The 18159-nt window shown below is 51.8% G+C and overlaps 1 protein-coding gene and 1 pseudogene across 2 annotated transcripts; one reads left to right on the top strand and one right to left on the bottom strand.

Moving 5' to 3' along the window:
- The first annotated feature begins 5810 nt into the window (after window positions 1-5810).
- Window positions 5811-7042, top strand: LOC116653973 (annotated as a pseudogene).
- A 17-nt stretch (window positions 7043-7059) lies between these two features.
- LOC107319224 (coiled-coil domain-containing protein 81-like) lies at window positions 7060-13394 on the bottom strand. 2 transcript variants are annotated; one of them, XM_015873905.2, is made up of 6 exons: window positions 12060-13394; window positions 11598-11854; window positions 11313-11398; window positions 10804-10940; window positions 10638-10707; window positions 7060-10335 (listed from the first exon to the last, which is right to left on the bottom strand). In XM_015873905.2, exons 1-6 carry the CDS (start codon window positions 12136-12138, stop codon window positions 9918-9920), a joined length of 1047 nt encoding a protein of 348 aa, XP_015729391.1. In that variant the 5' UTR covers window positions 12139-13394; the 3' UTR covers window positions 7060-9917. The 2 variants fall into 2 exon arrangements, with proteins under 2 accessions (XP_015729391.1, XP_032303005.1); XM_032447114.1 differs by lacking the exon at window positions 12060-13394 and adding an exon at window positions 11941-12053.
- Between the last annotated feature and the right edge of the window lie 4765 nt (window positions 13395-18159).

Here is an 18159-nt window from a genome sequence, read left to right as displayed (position 1 = left end):
ACTACAATTAGAGAGACTAACAACACAGTATTCCAATTGACACCCCAGTCATACTTAAGGAATTCAGAGCATTCGTGAGCCAGTTCAAGCACGGTGCCTGTGATGTTCGTTAGTCTGGAAGGGAGCCAGGCAGATATCTCTATCCCTGCCAGCCGTCGGATTAATAAATCTACCCCCATCATCATCATCAGGATGTCCTTAAGCCAGGACCACAGGAACCTAGGGACTATCAGTCCTACATACAGGGCTGCTGAAAAAAACCACCTAATTACTGCCCAAAACATTGCCCTGAGCTCTGCCCGCATTCTCCACCAAAAATGTCACGGAGTTCTCTCTAGAGCTCACTCCGGGACAGTGGGCACAAACCCGGGGCAGCAGGAACAAAAGCCCCCCCCCTTTTCTCTAGCGGCACTGCGGCGCGGCCCGGCCCGGCCACGTGCGTTTAGGGAGACGGGGAAGGGAAGGGAGATTGCGATTAGGTCTAACAAAAAATGAGGGAGAAAAAAGGTGATCTGAGAACGAATGGCAGTTTAATAACCTAATAACGCTATAACAACAACAAGAGAGTTTCAACAAAGAGAATACCAAGTCCCCAATCTCACCGATGGAGCTGTGGAAGGCAGGAAGCTCTGACCACGTTGTCTCCTCGCAGGGAGCCGGGCCAGCAACCCCGTCCCCTTCCTCACTTCCCTTCCGGTGCCCCTCCCCACATGCCCATTTAAGGCAGGCCACAGAAAAAGAAAACTTGTCCCCTTTACTCCCATTATGAGGCATGGTGTTCTGATGTGGAATGCCAACACCAACCAAATTACAAAACCATAACATAGCAGTATACAAATTTTGGGTGACCACTCGTTGAACAAGATATTTATATAATGCTTCTGCTCCCCAGTGAGTTTTCCTATGTTCAGTCATCACCACAGCCCATAATATGGCTGCTGGAATAATTACTTTCCCTTGTGGTGTAAAGGCCCATCCTTCCTCTTTTACCTGCCCTTCCAAATCGTTTATCAAGTTCCAATCCTCTTTTGAGTACTTTGGCTCACCATCCACCTGAATTTTACCATCTGGAATCAAAGGAAGCCTCCACCACCTCACCCTCTGCCTCTCGCTTTGCTTCTCTGTCGGCCAGTACACTTCCCATTCCTTCAGCACTGTCTCCCCTTTGGTGGGATCGACAGTGCATTATAGCAACCTTCTCTGGCTGTTGTACTGCCTCCAGGAGTCTGAGTATTTCTTCAGTGTGTTTAATACCTTTCCCTTGGGTTGACAACAGTCCTCTTTCTTTCCATATTGCTCCATGTGCATGAACAACACAAAAAGCATATTTTGAAACAGACCATATGTTTATCCTTTTTTCTTTAGCCAATTCTAGAGCCCTTGTAAGGGCTATTATTTCAGCTTTCTGTACTGAGATGTTCGGAGGCAAGGCTTTAGCCTCTATTACCTTATCAACAGTCGTTACCGCATATCCTGCCTTACAAATCCCTCATCAAACAAAGCTGCTCCCGTCTGTGTACCAGGTGTCTTCCGCATCCTCCAATGGTTCTTCTTTCAGGTCTCTGCGACTGGAATATACTGCTTCAATAGTCTCTAAACAGTCGTGAGACACGGGTTCTCCTGTAATTCCACTAAGAAAAGCAGCTGGATTTACAATATTTGTTACTGTTATTTCTACATCATCTTGCTCCACTAGAATGGCTTAATATTTCAGAAATCTCTGAGGGGAAAGCCAATGTCCCCCTTTTACCTCCAGCACTGTAGAGACCATGTGGGATACCAATGCAGTTATCTTCTGCCCCATTGGAAACGTCCGTTCCTCTTGGATATTGATTACCAAGGCAGCCTGTCATGGCTTTGTAATGTTGCTGTCAGTATTCCACATCATAACATCATGTGCAGTATGGATCATTAAGGGGTATGTGCTCCGGTTCCGTGGAATAACAACGTCCCAAATACTCCACTCTCAAACAACAACAACAAACAAACAAACAAACAAAAAAACAACCACGCCTCCATTCGGACATGACACAGCCACAGCCCTTAGGCATCCAGGCCATCCTTTGCTTACTTCATCAAGCTGTTTAGAGAAGTAAGCTACTGCCCTCCGATATGGTCCAAGATTTTGGGCTGAAACTCCCAAGGCTATCCCCTGTTTTTCATAGGAGTATAGCAGAAAGGGCTTAGTGACATCTGGGAGTCCCAATACTGGGGCCTTCATCAACTCCTGTTTCAACTGCTGAAATGCACTTCTGGCCTCCCCATCCCAAATCAGATCCTTTGGGAAAGATTTTAACATCGCGTAGAGCGGCTTTACCGTTATTCCGTAGTTAGGTATCCATAAACAGCACCATCCTGTCATTGCAGCTCCCTGGAGGTGTGTGGCTCAGGGGTTTGACAAATAGCGTCCTTCTGGGTGGGTCCCAGCATCCATGTCCCTGCAGCAATCTCATATCCCAAGTATGTCACTTGCTGTTGAGCCACCTGTGCCTTCTGTGGGGAAACTTGATACCCATTAAGTCCAAGGAAATTCAACAAGCTAACTGTCCACTTCAGGACAGGACAGGACAGGACTGGGAAGGCCTGCATATTTGGCACCACAACGCTCGTCTCCCAGTGCCTGAGGAAGGGGGAGGACATCGCCTTTGTCCTGAAGGACATCGGGGTCCTCTTCTTAGAAGGAGCACGAGTTCAAATGAAATTCTACTACGACTTCCTCGAGAAGGTCTGTGGGAAAGCCAGTCTGGAAACAGCAGTTTTCAAGGTGAGCTTTTGGGTTCTGCCTGACCCGGGCAGTCCCACAGCCCTTACCCTGCCTGCATATGGCCTGCCAGAACCCGGCCAGCTGCTCAGGCAGCCAAGTGCTGCGGTGCTGCCAGCTCTGCCGGCCTTGGGCTCCTCCAGCAGCCTCCAGTGCCTCAGCCATGACCAGGACGTCCCACAACCTCCCTGTTCCTCCCCTGCAGGCCCTCTGGCTGCTGGACATGGGGGTGTCCCGGGTAGCAGAGTTGACCTCCCTGACACTCTCTGGCCGAGTCGTCGTCTTTCCCAGGTGAGTGCATTTGTGGCTGCAGCCCCTGCTTGACGCAGCTGCTCAGCTCTCCTGCAGCAGCATTTGCTCCTTGTGACCACGAGTGTCCTGCCATGGGAACACAGGGCAGCAAATGGTGTTTGCTTCCTGTCCCACATAGCACATGAGGTGAACCAAGAACACAACTGATACAGTTGAGTACAATTGCATTAAATCACAGCATCATTCCACAGAGATTTTTGAGTTTCTCGGGGAAATTCAGGGAGATTCTTGAGTTTCTCATTGTAACTGAGGCTATGTTGTCCTGCCAAGTTTACGTGAAAAGATGTTTTTAACAAAAAAAGGGTCAAAAAGCCTTTTGGTGTTGTAAAGAAAAACTGTGGGCTCAAGGCTGGCTCCGAAGACAAAATGGTTTATCCATTCTAATAGTATCATCGAGTCCCCATCCCTGCAGGAAGGATGATCACAGAATTCAGCCATGAGACTCCACCCTTCTCCACACTCCATGTTTTCTTAGAGTCAGCATACCAGGCTCCCCTGGTGTTTGCTAACAGCTAAGGTCGCAGGTCACGTTGCTTAGGGAACTGTCATGAATTATCCAGCACTTTTCCCCCTGGAGGCTTCACCTGCTCTCAGGAGAGGGACATTTCAACAAGCCACCTCCAGTGTCCTCATGTTCCACATGTCCTCGGGCTGTAGACATGTCTGTGAGGTACATCAGATGGGAGAGCTGCTGGGATTTAGGTGGCATTTCCATCGCATCGCAGCCTGGATTTCTCAGCTGGGTGGCCCCATTTCCCAGGACAGCCCTTGGTACTGGGGCTGTGGACACTGGGGAGGAACGGCCTTTAGGCAAGGTGACCGTCTGCCTGTGAGCAGGTGATGACAGTGAGCAGAAAGGGCAGCTGGAGCCCTGGGTCACACTCGTGTCTCCTCCTTTTGTCCAGGTTTCGTCGGGAGTTTGCACCCAAACCACCACCCGGGCAACGCTGCAGACCCCACGAGTCCCATTGCTACCTCTTGTCCAGGCCAAGAAAGGTAAAGCAGCCGCCAGCTCCTTTCCATCCCACATACAACCAACGTGCGATGGGAAAATGCCCAGTCCACCATCACCCAAAAGTGGTGACTTGTGAAAAGATTCACACCAGCTCGGCACAGCCTCTTCAGTTTCACTGACTCAGCAAGAGCCCATTCCCCAGCCCCACACAGTCACTGTTCGGGGCCACACAGCGGTGCTGAGTGCAGCACAAGGAGGGGTGGGATGGGGCTGCTGGGAGCCCCCATTTCACAGGGCTGGCCCCTCTCCAGCCCTCAGCCCGAGATCTGTGCATGGGGAAGGCTGCGTGGCAGCCAAGGGCCCTGTCTCCAGGAAAAGTGATCACCCACTCAGACAGAGCCCTCCCACTGTGTCCTTTCAGTCAGCTGTCAGCAGTCCTGGAGGTGCCTTCTACCAAAATGCAGCTCAGGAAAAAGAGAGAAAATCCGCTGAGAAAAGCAAAGCAAAGAAGATGGGTCCTGCAAGGGCAGTGGAACCAAGGAGTTACAAAGAAGAACACAGAGTGGTGAAAGTCCTTGCTAAAGAGGAGTGCCAGAAAAGGCACAAGCAAACATCCGGAGCCATTGTGGAGCCCCAGCCGTGCCACAGACACCACTGGCAGCCCTATGGTCCTCGAGCTCCGAGACCAGCCTGCTTGAGGAGACCGACAGCAGTAAGTCTGGACAGCATCCACCAGTATCCAAGTCACAAAAACTGCTAAAGTTAAGGGATGAGATGTCCAGGCTGGTGCTGGAAAAGCCTCAGAAGACAACCCAGCTAACATCTCACTCTGAGTCCAGCCAGCAACACCTCTCGTTTTGTGCCACTGACGCACAAGGGGAGCGGATCTCTGCAGAGTCAGCCACCAAAGAGCAAAGCGGGGCTCCCCAGGTGGGGGATGTCCTGCCCACACTGATCAGGGCATGGGGTGCCCAGCAGAGATGGAGCTTCACCTTAGGCTGCAGAACAGGTGAGTCATTCCCATCTCAGTGCCATTTCTTTGCAGAAAAGCAGAGCGCTGTGAAGGGCTGAAGGCTGCTCGTCTATCCTGGTGCAACAGCATTTGGCCTTGAGTTCTGTCTTTCCCCGTGGGTCAGTGTGCTGCTTGGTTTGAGTGCCATTAGAGGGTGTGTGCCTGTCTCCATGATTTGCCTTGTGCCGGGTAAAAAAACTGTTCCACAACACTGTAAAGGCTGTTCTGCTTAGCACTTCCTCTCTCCTTTCTGAATACTAATCAGAGAGGAGATAAAACCAGGAGTGTGTGGGTTTACACAGCTCCAAGCTGGCTGTATCCTGACATTCAGGGTCTACTTCTCCCTTTTTTTCTGTTCTCAGAGGACAGAAAGCTCTCTTTTGCAAACAGCTTATTGCCAGAATGAACAGATACCGTTAATAAACAGCTCCTTAAGATCTCCGCCCTTTAGGCAGTGTTTTTCCAGTTGCTCATAGTGGCCTAGGTTATTTTTTGGTCACTTATCCATCTTCCTTTCTTCTCCCTCCCATTTTTCTCCTCCCCCATAGCTGCCAGGCCTGCTGGAAGTCCTGGTGGTACATTTCTGGTGCTGCCTGATTGAGACCTTTGGAACCCTGAAGGAATACGAGGTAGGAGACCCAGGGCAAAGAGCACTCAGTGGGTTGGAGAGCAGCCTCCTGCACTGGCAGATTGGTGGCGGAGATACAACTGGGCACATCCAGGCCCACTCTGAGAGCAAGAAGGAGCGCTCCATGGCTGACAGCAATTGAAATGTTAGGGAAGAGGAGGCTCTTCCATCTGACAGCTCCTCAAGAATTCTGGAGGACAAACCTCGCAGCACAGATGAGACACCCCTCTGCCTCACCCACAACTGGCAGAACTCTCTGGCAAAGCGCTGCATCTGTGTCTCCAACATCATCAGGAGTTTGTCATTAGTGCTGGGCAGTGATGCTGAGATGTGCAAACATGCAAGGCTGCCGTTGATTCTGGGGAAACCGCTGCTGTTACACTATGAGCACCCAGAGCACAAGCAGGCAGCCCTGAGCTCTGAGAGAGAGGAGCCTGTGCAGGACCAGGGGCTGAGCTGCAACAAGGAGGAGTGGTGGTGGGACTGCCTCGAAGTCTTGAGGGATAATACACTGGTCACGCTGGCCAACATTTCTGTCCAACTGGACCCATCTCCTTTCCCAGAAAGCCTCTGCTTGCCGAACCTGAATGGACTCCTCCACTGGGCAGTTTGTCCATCAGCAGCGGCCCAGGGCCCCTTACCAGCACTGGGGCCGAATGCAGTCCTCTCCCCTCAGAGCCTGGTTTTGGAAACACTCAGCAAACTCAGCATCCAGGACATCAAAGTAGGTTTGATTCTTGCAGCTCTCCCTATCAGCCGCTTGGAGAAGCTGTACTGTACCATGCTGTGTTTCCTTTGCGACGGAGAGAGCCTGGTGTGCAGAAAGATGGCTGTGGACCTAGTGGCTGGCTGGCCTGGCAACGAGAGTGATTGCCTTGCAGGAGGGGAGTGTTGGCAACTTGCTGGTCTTCTTGGAGGACTGCCTGGCAGTCACGCAGTGCCATCAGAGTCAGGCTGGCCTGGTGCATGAGCAGAACGCACCCTGCGAGCCGATGAGTGTGGACATGATGCACTGAGCTGCTTGGGCACTGCTTACCGTGACCAAGGTGGACAACAACCACTCATATTTCATGTTGCACTGTTGGACATCTTCATGTCACCCACAGTGGACTCCTCGGTCTCACAAGTTAATTCTGATGTGCTGTTTCTCACTGCCCAGACCTGACAGCTGTGGGATGCAAAATCATGCTTGCGTGTGCGTGCGTGGAAAACTTAGAAACTGACTGTTACCCTTTCTTTACGCACAAACAGCTCTGTATCCCCTGCCTGCCTGGTGCTGTCCTGCTTCTCCTTTGGAGGATGATGTCCCTTTCCCTTCTCCTGTTCTTCACATTTGTCCCAAATCCCTTATTAAAGGAGACAAAGTTCTGTCTACATAGAAGACTTTTGAATTTTATTTTAACCAAAGTTACTGTCGTTTACAGTGAGTTTGGGGAGAACAACTTGTACCCCTCAGCAGCCAACTGACTTGCAGTTTATTTTTCCTGTTTTTGTTTTCTTTCTAATCAAGATGTGAGAAAGTGCTGAAGTTCCTGATGAAGAAACACAATTGAGATTTTTTCAGTGATGACTTTTGCACTGGGAACCCAGAGCAGCTGGGGAGGGAACAAAGGGGATACTGAGGATGATATTGGGGTCCCAGAGCCACTTGGACAGGGACTGGGGAGACATGGGGGCACGGAACCACCAGGGAGGGAGCAATGGGGGTGACTCTGGGTGTACCAAAACCATCAGGGGATGTCAGGAGAAGACGGGAGGGATTTGGGGCTTCAGTAGAGTGGGATAATGGGGGTGTCCCATTTGGTCTAGGGGCTCGTCAAGGTCCAGACTTTTTGGGGAGGTGGTCTTACTGGAGTTGGGAAGGTTTGGAGGTCTCTCATTGGGATGGGGACTCCTATATGATTGTTGGGTTTGGGAGGATTGGGGAGTCCCATTGTGGTTGGGGGTCCCATTGGGTTGTGGGGCTCTCTGGGCTCCTGTTTTACTGGGGGGAGTCCTAACAAGGACTGGGAGGATCTGTGGGCTCCCATGGGTCCTATCTTTTTCCAGGAGGCTTTACTGGATTTGAGAGGATATGGGGAGTCCCACTGAGGTTGGAGATCTCATTGACTTTAGGGGATTTTGGAGGGGTCAAGGGTGTCTCGTGGAGGTTGAGGGGCCCTGGGGGGACATACGGGCATCCCATAGGGGGTGGGGTCCCAAGGTTTGCAGTGGCCCCCCAGAGACCTGCAGACTGGAGCTCCAGCTCCAGCCCTTCCATGGGAAAGAACCTCCTGCAGAGCAGAGCACGACTGGCTGCAAACACAATGTGTGGGACATGTCACCTTCTGTTCTGCTTCTGATTTTCCAGGAGGGAGATGTGCCCTTTTCCAGGGTATTTCCACATTTTTGGAGGTTTTTTTCCCCACTTTTCTTCCTTACCTCCTGACCACCCACTGCCGCCAGTGTCCCCTGATGTCTCCCAGACCCCGGGATGTCCTCAGCATATTCCCAGCACAGCCCCAGCGGTGACCTCCATTTTTTCCCCAATACCTCCCCAGTCTCCCCAGTGCTGTCCTGGAATGTCCCAACAATGTCCCCTGTGACTTGCATTCTTGGGGTCAGTCCAGAGATCTTTAGCAGGAATGTTTCTGGGCATTCCCTCTCCTGCTGTCCCCATGTAGCCACTGTATCCCCAACCTCAAGTGACAAACTGGAGGCTCAGAGTTCAGTGTGTCCTTGAAGATTATTGGGGGACATGGGACAGTGTCACCCAGTTGTCCCCTATGCCCACAGGCTCTTGTGTCACCAGAGATCCCCACTGTCCTCGACAGGACAGGAGACATAAGTTGTCCTCCAGACAAGGAGGGCACCCCCAGATAGGACACAGGGACATCCTGATGTCCCAATCCTGGGACAGGTCCCTTGGCAGACTCTCCAGCACTTGGTCCCCCTCCCCCCATCCTTCAGGGCTGTCCCTAAGGCCACCACAGTGTTCCCCAAGGCTCAGGCAATGACAGGAAAATCTTGGGTCACCTCCAGGTTGTGGGTGGCAGCAGCCACGAGGATCTAGAGGTGGTTGGTCACCTCTTCCAACATCTCCCTGATAGTGGAAGCAGCACTGATGGCTTTTCCAGCCTTGGTGGCAGCAGCAGTACTGGTGGCAGCAGTCCAGGCCAGGTGTGATAGTGGGATGTCTGGTGACACTGTTGGTTGATGGCAGTAGCCAGGTGGCCCTTGGATTTCTCCACAAACCACAGGGCTACCTGGCAAAGGATGTGGACAGTGGCCAGGCAAGGGATGAGGAGGATTTCCTGTGTCACCCTCAGCACAACCTGCACCATGCCCAGGGGACACCAGAGGCATTCATATGTTTTTCACTCTTGCAACTAGAGTGCATGGGGCCAGGAGCTCCTGTATACTCAGCAGCTTGGGATGTATAATAAAGAGCAGCATTTTGTTTGTGGTCAGTTCCCTCTGACTCTGAGATCCCACTTCCATCTGACACCCCAAACACAGGGTGCTGCTTTCCATGGAGGCCATAGGAAAGGTGTCTGTGATGCAAAACGTCCCAGAGGACTGCCTGAGACAGACCCACTTCCAGCTGCATGTTGGGCTCATTTCAGAGCCACAGCCCAACTGTGAAAACCCTCATTCCCATTCCTGAGGAAGAGCACTGGGAACAAGTGAAAACTCCACCATCTTCTGCAAGGTATGTGTTTTATTCTTCTTCATCCATTTCCATGATCGTTCCAAAGACAGATTAATTTTGGTAAAAGAAGAAAAGGTCTTGTGAAACAAGAGTGCAGGGTTGGGGAGTTTCTTGCCCACACGCAGACTCTGGGGTTGGCTTCAGGTCAGGACACTGAGGGTAAAGCAACCATTTTTCTATCCCTCCTTACCCCTTGCCAAGAAGGCATCTAGAAGCAGCGTTTTGCTCCTAAGCTATGCCAGGCCCACCCAAAAACCCTTCCCTTTCCCACCAGGGAGCTGAAGGAGCAATGAGGTGGCAAGAAACATTCTCCTCTCTGGCCCAGAGCCACCTCATGCTTATCTAGGTCTTCCAAATGCTGCCAAATCATGGGCCTTGGTGTGCTGAGTATGACAACCCTGGAAAATATCCATCATGAATCAGAACTGAAGAGTCATTAAAGCGACTCTGCTGTCTCTATAACTCTGCCTTTATACAAAGAGATAGCATTCCAGAATGACCCTGGTGGGAATCACGGACCTGATTTGCTGCCTGTGCTTTGGGCACCCAAAGCCCTGATCACAGTGACATGGGCGTGCCTGGGTTGGGGAGCCCTGCTATGGGTATGCGGTGCTGCATTGAGCCGGATGCCTCATATGGGATTGGACACAGACAGGAGGTGTTGAAGTTGTATCCTGACAATATATTCTTCTGCGGTTGTTGAAGCACGGACCAGAACTTCTCAGGCCTCGAGTTCAGTGATGGTGATGTCTCCACTCTTGGTGGTTGCACCCTGAACACGCTGTAGTAGTGTTCAGCGCTCAGAACTGGGTCTCCGCACTGGTGTGAAGGCATTGCTGTTCCAGGCCATCCACCATCACAGGGAGCTGTCTTCTTTCCTCTCCCTTTTCTGAACTTCTGAGGTTTTGCAGCCTGGATTTTTCTGGAACCAGGCTGCTTTTTGGTAGAGGATGCCCCTGGCACTGGTGGCAGACGACTGAAAGGACACAGTAGGAGGGGTTCACCTGAGTGGGTTATGTCTTTGAGGCCATATCCTGCACCCCTAAGACAGGACTGCTGGCTGCAACACAGCCTTTCTCATGTACGGCAAACAGGCCGTGCTGAGTCTGCTTATCTGAGGGGCTGACGAGGGGTAAGCCCTGTGAAATGAGCAGGTCCTGGTGGCCGCATCCCACTCCTCTGAGTGCAGTGTTCAGCACAGTTGGGCTGGGAAATGGGCTCTGTCCTGGGTGAGAAAACAGCCCCATAAAGATTCCAGTAGTGATCCCCCCGCCTCACCCGACCGGAGACTTCCTCCTCTCTGTCGCCTTTTTGTCCTGGGGCTGCAAGTCTCCATTTTCTGTAATATCTGAACAATCAGGGAAAGAATATTTAGGAAATCCCCCTAAAGCCAGGAAGGAGGGTTGTCCTCAGAAATACATCGCTGCAGCGCAGCTGTCCTCACCATGAGTTCGATGCCGGTGCTTGGAGCTCGCAGCTCTTTTGCCTTTCTTTTTCCGGCGCTGAGATGGAGAACTCTCTTTTCCTGATTCTTTGATGGGTTTCCTGGGTGGTGGTTTGGGCATAGTCTCCATCACATATCTGTATGGAAAGAGAAATTGTCCATGTGACCCACGGCATCATTATCAATTGCCATGTGCCGCGATCACTCACCGACAGACATGTTTCTGCATTGCTGTAAAGCTCACAGCCACAAGGACTGTCCTGGGAATGGGGTCACCCAGCAAAGGAATCCTGGTCATTCTGGGAATAAAATATCACCCAAGTTGCTTTTTCTCTCCCATTAGATGTGTCTCATGTGAATGACTATGAGCCACAATTGTTATGAGGATATCGAGGAAGTGATGCACAGTGTCCCCACAGGGGGATACCCATAGTCACGAGGAGCAAATGGTCCTGAATGAGAGCTGAACAGCTGCACCAGGCAGAGCCCACAGATGCAAACATACTCACTCAGGAAAGATAATCACACGTCCTGAGAGTGTCAGGGAGGCCACCGCTGCCACCCGGGATACAATCATGTCCAGCAGTCGGGGGATCTGCAATGGAGGTGAGTGAAGATGGGGTTATGTCATTTGCTTGGTTGAGGCTCTCAGTACTGGATGAATTCAATACAAGAAGTGGCAGGACTACGGCTCTGGCCCAGCCCAAGATTCTAGCCATGTCCTTCCTACACATGGGCAAGAATGGGTTGTACCTTTGGGACTGCCCACACCACGGAGAACCCCGAGCCCTCACCTTGAAAACAGCCTCCCGCAGGTTCTCCTTCCCACACAATCTCTCTAGGAAATCATAATAAAATTTCATTTGCACCCTTGTGCCTTCAATGAGCAGCACTCCCACGTCCTTCAGCACAAGGGCGACGTTCTCCCCCTTCTGCAGGCAGTGAGCCATGAGGGATGTGATGCCTCGGACACAGCTCTCTGCTTCCTCCCAGGACACAGAGGCAGTTTCAGCCACTGTGGCGTACTGAACAAGCTCACACACCTTATGGCCTAGAAAAACATGAGAGAAAATGGGGTAGATCACACAACAACCCTACTGCAGGTTTTTCCCAAATGTTGCTTGTTGCAGTCATTACCCAGTTCAGTTTTGGCCACGGTCTGCAGAGGGGGCACTTTGCTCTTGAGAAACATCTCAGACCTGGGTAAGGTTTACCATCTGCATTGTCTGCAGCCACAATGGCATTAATCCACTTACTGGGCAGGTACTCTGCATCATCCATATGGCCGTGAGCATATACAAGATTCATGGCCAGACGAAATTCAGGTCTTGGCATAGCCAAAGCCTCATCACTGGTCTTGACTGGGACAACATCAAAGGAGCCAAGAGTTGGAATTCGGACCCCCTAAAGTGGAAGGGAACAGAACAGCTGAAGGTTAAGGGCTGGCTAGAGGAAGGGGTCTAGGAGAAAGCTTCCCAGTCCTTCTCTTCCCCTTGCCCTCTCAAAAATGCAGCACTGCAGGTGGAGCAGAAGCAGATTGAGGGTCTCTGTGGACTATGAGCAACCAGGATTAGCCCTGAGATACAACATCTACCATGAGTGCTACCAGATGTGTGTGAGGTCCATTGGTGCCTCAGGGAATTTTGGAGTGGTTTTCCTGCATTCTGGGGAGGGGAAGAGTCACTGCATCGCACAGCCCAGGGCCAAGGGGACTGCCCAGCTCTCCAAGGGGACCGGCAGGAAACAGGTGCTGACCCACCTTGTGCAGCAGGAGTTGTTTTGGATGTAGACAGCCAGCGCATCCCAGATAGCTGTTCGCTCTAGAAAGAAGAGGAAAACCTGGTCACCCTGTGTGTCTGTTGGCTTCCAGCGTTACAGCAACGCCAGAGCTGGGTCTTGACGGCTGACAATAAGCGGTGTCACTGTCTCCAGCCCGTAATTGAGATTCCCCCTGAGATGACCACAGTGCTGGGTCTCGCCCATGAGATGCCACCACTGCTGGTCACACAGTTCCTGTGGTAGCTGGGCAAGCCTGTACCTCTGGCAGTGATGCGTGACACGAGGGAGCCTTGTTGCATCCCATCCCAGAAACGCAATTTGGTCCGCTTAATGCAGGTGCATGGCTTCTCTTTGGCAAAGCTCACGTGCAAGCTCATCCTTGTGCTCGCTCTCCAGTTGCTACACCAGAGTGCACGGACCATCTACCCCACCTCCCCTATTGTACCCCTGTAAGGCTGTGTCACACAACCCCTCCTCTGTGGCATGGCTTCCACTGCCCCACCCCCTACTGTGATACGGCCACTGGCAACTTGCTGACCGTGGTCACTGAGATCGTAAGGCATCGGCACCTCCCCGTGCAGAATGAGTTGTTGTAATTGTGGTTCAAAATGTTTTGATGCCCTGTGTGTTCCTCAGATAAACTCTTCTAACTTAAAGATGGGTCCTATTTATACAAAACGGTGTGGTACTAGATGGAGAAGTAAGGTGGGCTTTGTCCTCCTGCTGAAACCATGCAAATGATCTCACAGAATCACAGAATCACAGAATTATCAAGGTTGGAAAAGACCTAGAAGATCATCTAGTCCAACCATTACCAATACTTCCAGGCTAAATCATATTCCTCAGCACCACATCCAAGCGTTTCTTGAACACTCCCATGGTCGGTGACTCCACCACCTCCCTGGGCAGTGCATTCCAATGCCTAACTACCCTTTCTGAGAAGTAATATTTCCTAATGTTCAGCCTGAATCTCCCCTGGCGCAGCTTAAAACCATTCCCTCTAGTTCTATCACTGATTACACGAGAGAAGAGGCCGAGCCCCAGCTCACTACAGCCTCCCTTCAGGAAATTATAGAGAGCTAGAAGGTCTCCCCTGAGCCTCCTCTTCTCCAGGCTGAACAATCCCAGCTCCCTCAGCCTCTCCTCATAAGGCCTGTGCTCCAGACCCCTCACCAGCTTTGTAGCCCTCCTCTGAACGCGTTCCAGGACAATTACCTCCCCGTTGCTGCTAGTAACACTGTTTTTGATGCAAGCCAGGATGCCGTTGGCCTTCTTGGCCACCTGGGCACACTGTCGGCTCATGTTCAGTCGAGCATCAATCAGTACCCTCAGGTCCGTTTCCTCTACACAATCCTCCAGCCACTCTGCCCCAAGCCTATAGCACCGCTTGGGGTTGTTGTGGCCAAAGTGCAGGACCCGGCATTTGGTCTTGTTGAACTTCATCCCGTTGGCTTCGGCCCAGCTCTCCAGCCTATCCAGATCCCTCTGCAGGGCCTTGCTACCCTCAGGCAGATCAACACTCCCTGCCAATTTGGTGTCATCCGCAAACTTACTGAAGGTGCACTCAGTGCCCTCATCCAAGTCATCAATAAAGATGTTGAAGAGGACAGGACCCAGCACCGACCCCTGGGGAACTCCACTCATGACTGGTCTCCAACTGGATTTAACTCCATTTACCACCACCCTCTGGGCCCGGCCCTCCAGCCAGCTCCTTACCCAGCCAAGAGTGTATCCATCCAAGCCACAGGCTGCCAGCTTTTGTAGGAGAATAGCATGGGAGACAGTTGTGAAGGCTTTGCTGAAGTCCAAGTAGAGCACATCAACAGCCTTTCTTTCTTTCCTTCATCCATCAGATGGGTCACAGGATCGTAGAAGGAGATCAGATTGGTCAAGCAGGAGCTGCCCTTCACGAACCCATGCTGGCTAGGTCTGATCTCCTGCTCATCCCACACCTGCCATCTGTCATCTCCCTCAAGACAATTCGTTCCATTCCCTTCCCTGGCACCGAGGTCAGGCTAACAGGCCTGGAGTTGCCCGGATCCTCCTGACAACCTTGCTTGGAAATGGGAGTCACGTTGGCAAGCCTCCAGTCTTCTGGGACCTCACCCGGTAACAGGGAGCTCGGAAAGATAATGGAAAGCGGCTCAGCGATCACCTCTGCCAGTTCCTTCAGCACTCTCGGATGAATCTCATCCGGACCCACGGACTTGTGACAGTCCATGTGCATTGTACATCTCCATGTGCATTGTGTGGAGATCCAACCCCAGCCTGAGCCAGACTTGGTTGTCTGCAAGGGTCAGGTGCTTTGGGAGGCGTCAGGTCCCATGAGCTATTCTGGAACATCAGGGAAAGGCAATGGGTGGGGGGTTAGAGGTTGCCTGCCCAAGTGGCTGCTTAACTCCATCAGAGAAGTGGGGACAAGGTCATTACTCAGGCTGGCAGTGCTCCCCGTGACACACCGATGCACTGTCACTCTCTGAGATTTGGTGAAGGGCAACAGGTCTGAGAAAAGTAGCTGGTCTGCCATGGTATGAGATCACAGCTCTCAGAGTGGTAGCTCTGTCAAGCATCCAGAAGGGCTTGCACCGTGTGCCATGCTTCCCCTGACCAGGGGAAGAGTCTGGAATGGGGGTCCACCAGCCTCAAGGCCACATAAACAAGTACCAAACAGAACTACTGTGATCACCCACCATCACCTCATCCCTCAGCTCCTCCAAAATGGCCTTGAGTCCCCTCTCCAGGAGGCAAGAGCTTTGAGGTTGGAAAGTTGGGAGCCTGGCACACATCCCACTGGGAAGCCAGAAGAAGAGAGTTTTGATGCTGACCTCCCTTTTTTTGGTTGCAGCTCAGACAGAGTGAATAGCATTAACATTAATGTTGTGTGTGGGAATACAAGAAGGATTTTACAGAGCAGCAGCTATGGAGCAAGATAAGGACTTCACAGAGCAGCAGCTGTGGAGCAGGATAAACAACATGAGAACCAAGGACACCTCTAGAGGAAGAATGAACAGCTCTGATTGGACAAGCATCTGCATGAAGAGTGTTTGTGGAATGTTCTGTTGACTTGTAGGGGTGAAAGGGAATGCTAGGAAAAGAAACCTTGTGGATATCCATATATCTGTGCATTTATCTGCAGTTATTGCTATTCTCTTACTTTTCTCTGTTTCTGTCTTAGTAAGAGGCCCTGCTTCTATACTATTGCCTCAAAGTTTGCTGACGGTGGACAAGCCCAGGCAAGTCCTGGGCAAGGGTTGAGAAATCCTTTGTCTGAGGGACACAGATAGACAAGGCCAGGGGCAACAAGAGAGAGACCAGCTGAAGAATGGCCTGAAGTGCTCTTTTGTGTGGGCTTACCTTGAGGAAGATGGCCATCTCAGGGGGTGCTGCACTTGACCCTTACCCAAGCACCCAGGAATGTCATGTAGGCAGGAAAAAGGAGGATAAAAGAGAGATCAGCAACCATGAAGTTAGGTTTTCTGACATCAGATTCTTCACAATGTGAACAAGGTTTTCTGACATCAGATTCCTCACAACCTGATACATGCATGCTGAAGAAGATGCTGGCATGCTGAAGAACAAGATAGGTATCTGGCTAGAGATCCCTCGCTGCTGCTCTGCTGCTGCCAATGGACTCTCTTGGGCCTGCTGTGTGAGACCCTGCTGTTTCCTCCACCACCTGCTCTGCACTGCTCCAGCTTTGCTGCTTGTGGCCAGCCACTCTGCTGCTGCTCCCTTCTGCTGCTGCGCCCCCCTGCACTTTCCTCGGACTAACAGAACACCATGTGCCGGGACACTGCTGCATCCAGGTGGTGACTATCCCCGCTTTACGCAGTTCTTGTTTTCTTACTACCTTTCCTATTACCCGCTTTCCCCTCCCCATCACCCTAATTCTCAGTAGTGGCTGCTTTCCCTTCCCCATCTTCTTGGTTGACAGAAAAACTGGTTGACAACATTGCCTTGGCAGAGAGGCAGTGAAAACGTACTGGCAGTGTGCAGCAGGGAATAGAGAACCCCAGTGCCCCAGGCAGCTGCTGCCATGGTGGCACAAGCTCTGCTGTCCATCAAGGTCCCGTAGTGCAGGGGCTTGCAGATGGCAACGTAGCGGTCATAGGACATGATGGTGAGAAGGGAATACTCTGCTGAGATGAAGAAGAGAAAGAAAAAGAGCTGTGCAGCACATCCTGTGTAGGAGATGGCCCTGGTGTCCCAGAGGGCGTTGGCCATGGCTTTGGGGAGAGTGGTGGAGATGCAGCCCAGGTCGAGGAGGGCCAGGTTGAGGAGGAAGAAGTACATGGGGGTGTGCAGGCGGCGGTCGCAGGCTACGGCTGTGCTGATGAGGCCGTTGCCCAGGAGGCAGCCAGGTAGATGCCCAGGAAGAGCCAGAAGTGCAGGAGCTGCAGCTGCCGCGTGTCTGCCAACGGCAGCAGGAGGAACTCGCTGATGGAGCTGCTGTTGGGCATCTGCTGTTGTTGGGCTTGGAGTCCTGTTCAGAGTGCAGAAGATAATGACAAGTCTTTCTCTGGGGAAAATATCCAATCAGCTCCATTGCTGGAGCTACATTTTGTGGTACTCAGTGTGTCACAAGCAGCAGGGGCTTCTGCCCATGGGCTCTCAAGGATGCAGTATTGTCCCCATACAGTGGGTATATGGGAATGCAGTGGTGGTGTGGGGACAGATTTTCTTTTTAGGATCTGTCACATGAAACCGCTTCTAATGCAGAAATATTTGTGGCAACATCTGCACCCCCAATGCCAAAATAGAAAATGTCACAAATAGAAATTTTAGGGATAGCTTTTGCTACGTGCTCTCCTTCCCCTCATCATGCCTGATGTGTTCTCTGAAGTCAGATATCCTGTGCCTTTCTTCTGCACTCAGAGTGAATTGTTGTGTCACCTGAGAGGCAAAGGAATTCACAATGTCTTAGTGCGGGGTGAGGGGAATGGGTTGATCTTGTTCCTAACTGCCCCCAGCTTGCAGATTTTGGATATGGAATGCAATTGCATTGCCATGTTACCCTGAAACATGGTCGTGTTCGGACCGGAGAGCATCGTGCTCGGACCGGAGAGCGTTGTGCTCGGACCGGAGAGCGTTGTGCTCGGACCGGAGAGCGTTGTGCTCGGACCGGAGAGCGTTGTGCTCGGACTGGAGAGCGTTGTGCTCGGACTGGAGAGCGTTGTGCTCGGACTGGAGAGCGTTGTGCTTGGACCGGAGAGCGTTGTGCTCGGACTGGGAGAGCGTTCGTCTCGGACTGGAGAGCTTGTGCTCGGCACTGGGAGAGCGTTGTTTTTTGCTGCTTGGACTGGAGAGTGTCGTGCTTGGACCGGAGAGCGTTGTGCTCGGACTGGAGAGCGTTCTGTGCTCGGACTGGAGAGTGTTGTGCTCGGACTGGAGAGTCCGTGCCCAGACTGGAGAGCGTTGTGCTCGGACTGAAGAGTGTTGAGTTTGGATTGCAGGGATTCTTTCTCATACCAATATGTGTCTCGTTGATATAGGAGGTCTTCTCTCTCAGCTCTGAGACTCTCTTTCTCATAATCGCCAGAAATGGCAGTCTCGTTCTAGTTCGTTGTAAGGAGGTTA

Source organism: Coturnix japonica, chromosome 11 (assembly GCF_001577835.2).
Source record: "Coturnix japonica isolate 7356 chromosome 11, Coturnix japonica 2.1, whole genome shotgun sequence".
NCBI lineage: Eukaryota > Metazoa > Chordata > Aves > Galliformes > Phasianidae > Coturnix > Coturnix japonica.
Note: the sequence above shows the minus strand (reverse complement) of the source record. Positions and strands in the feature narration are given on the sequence as shown.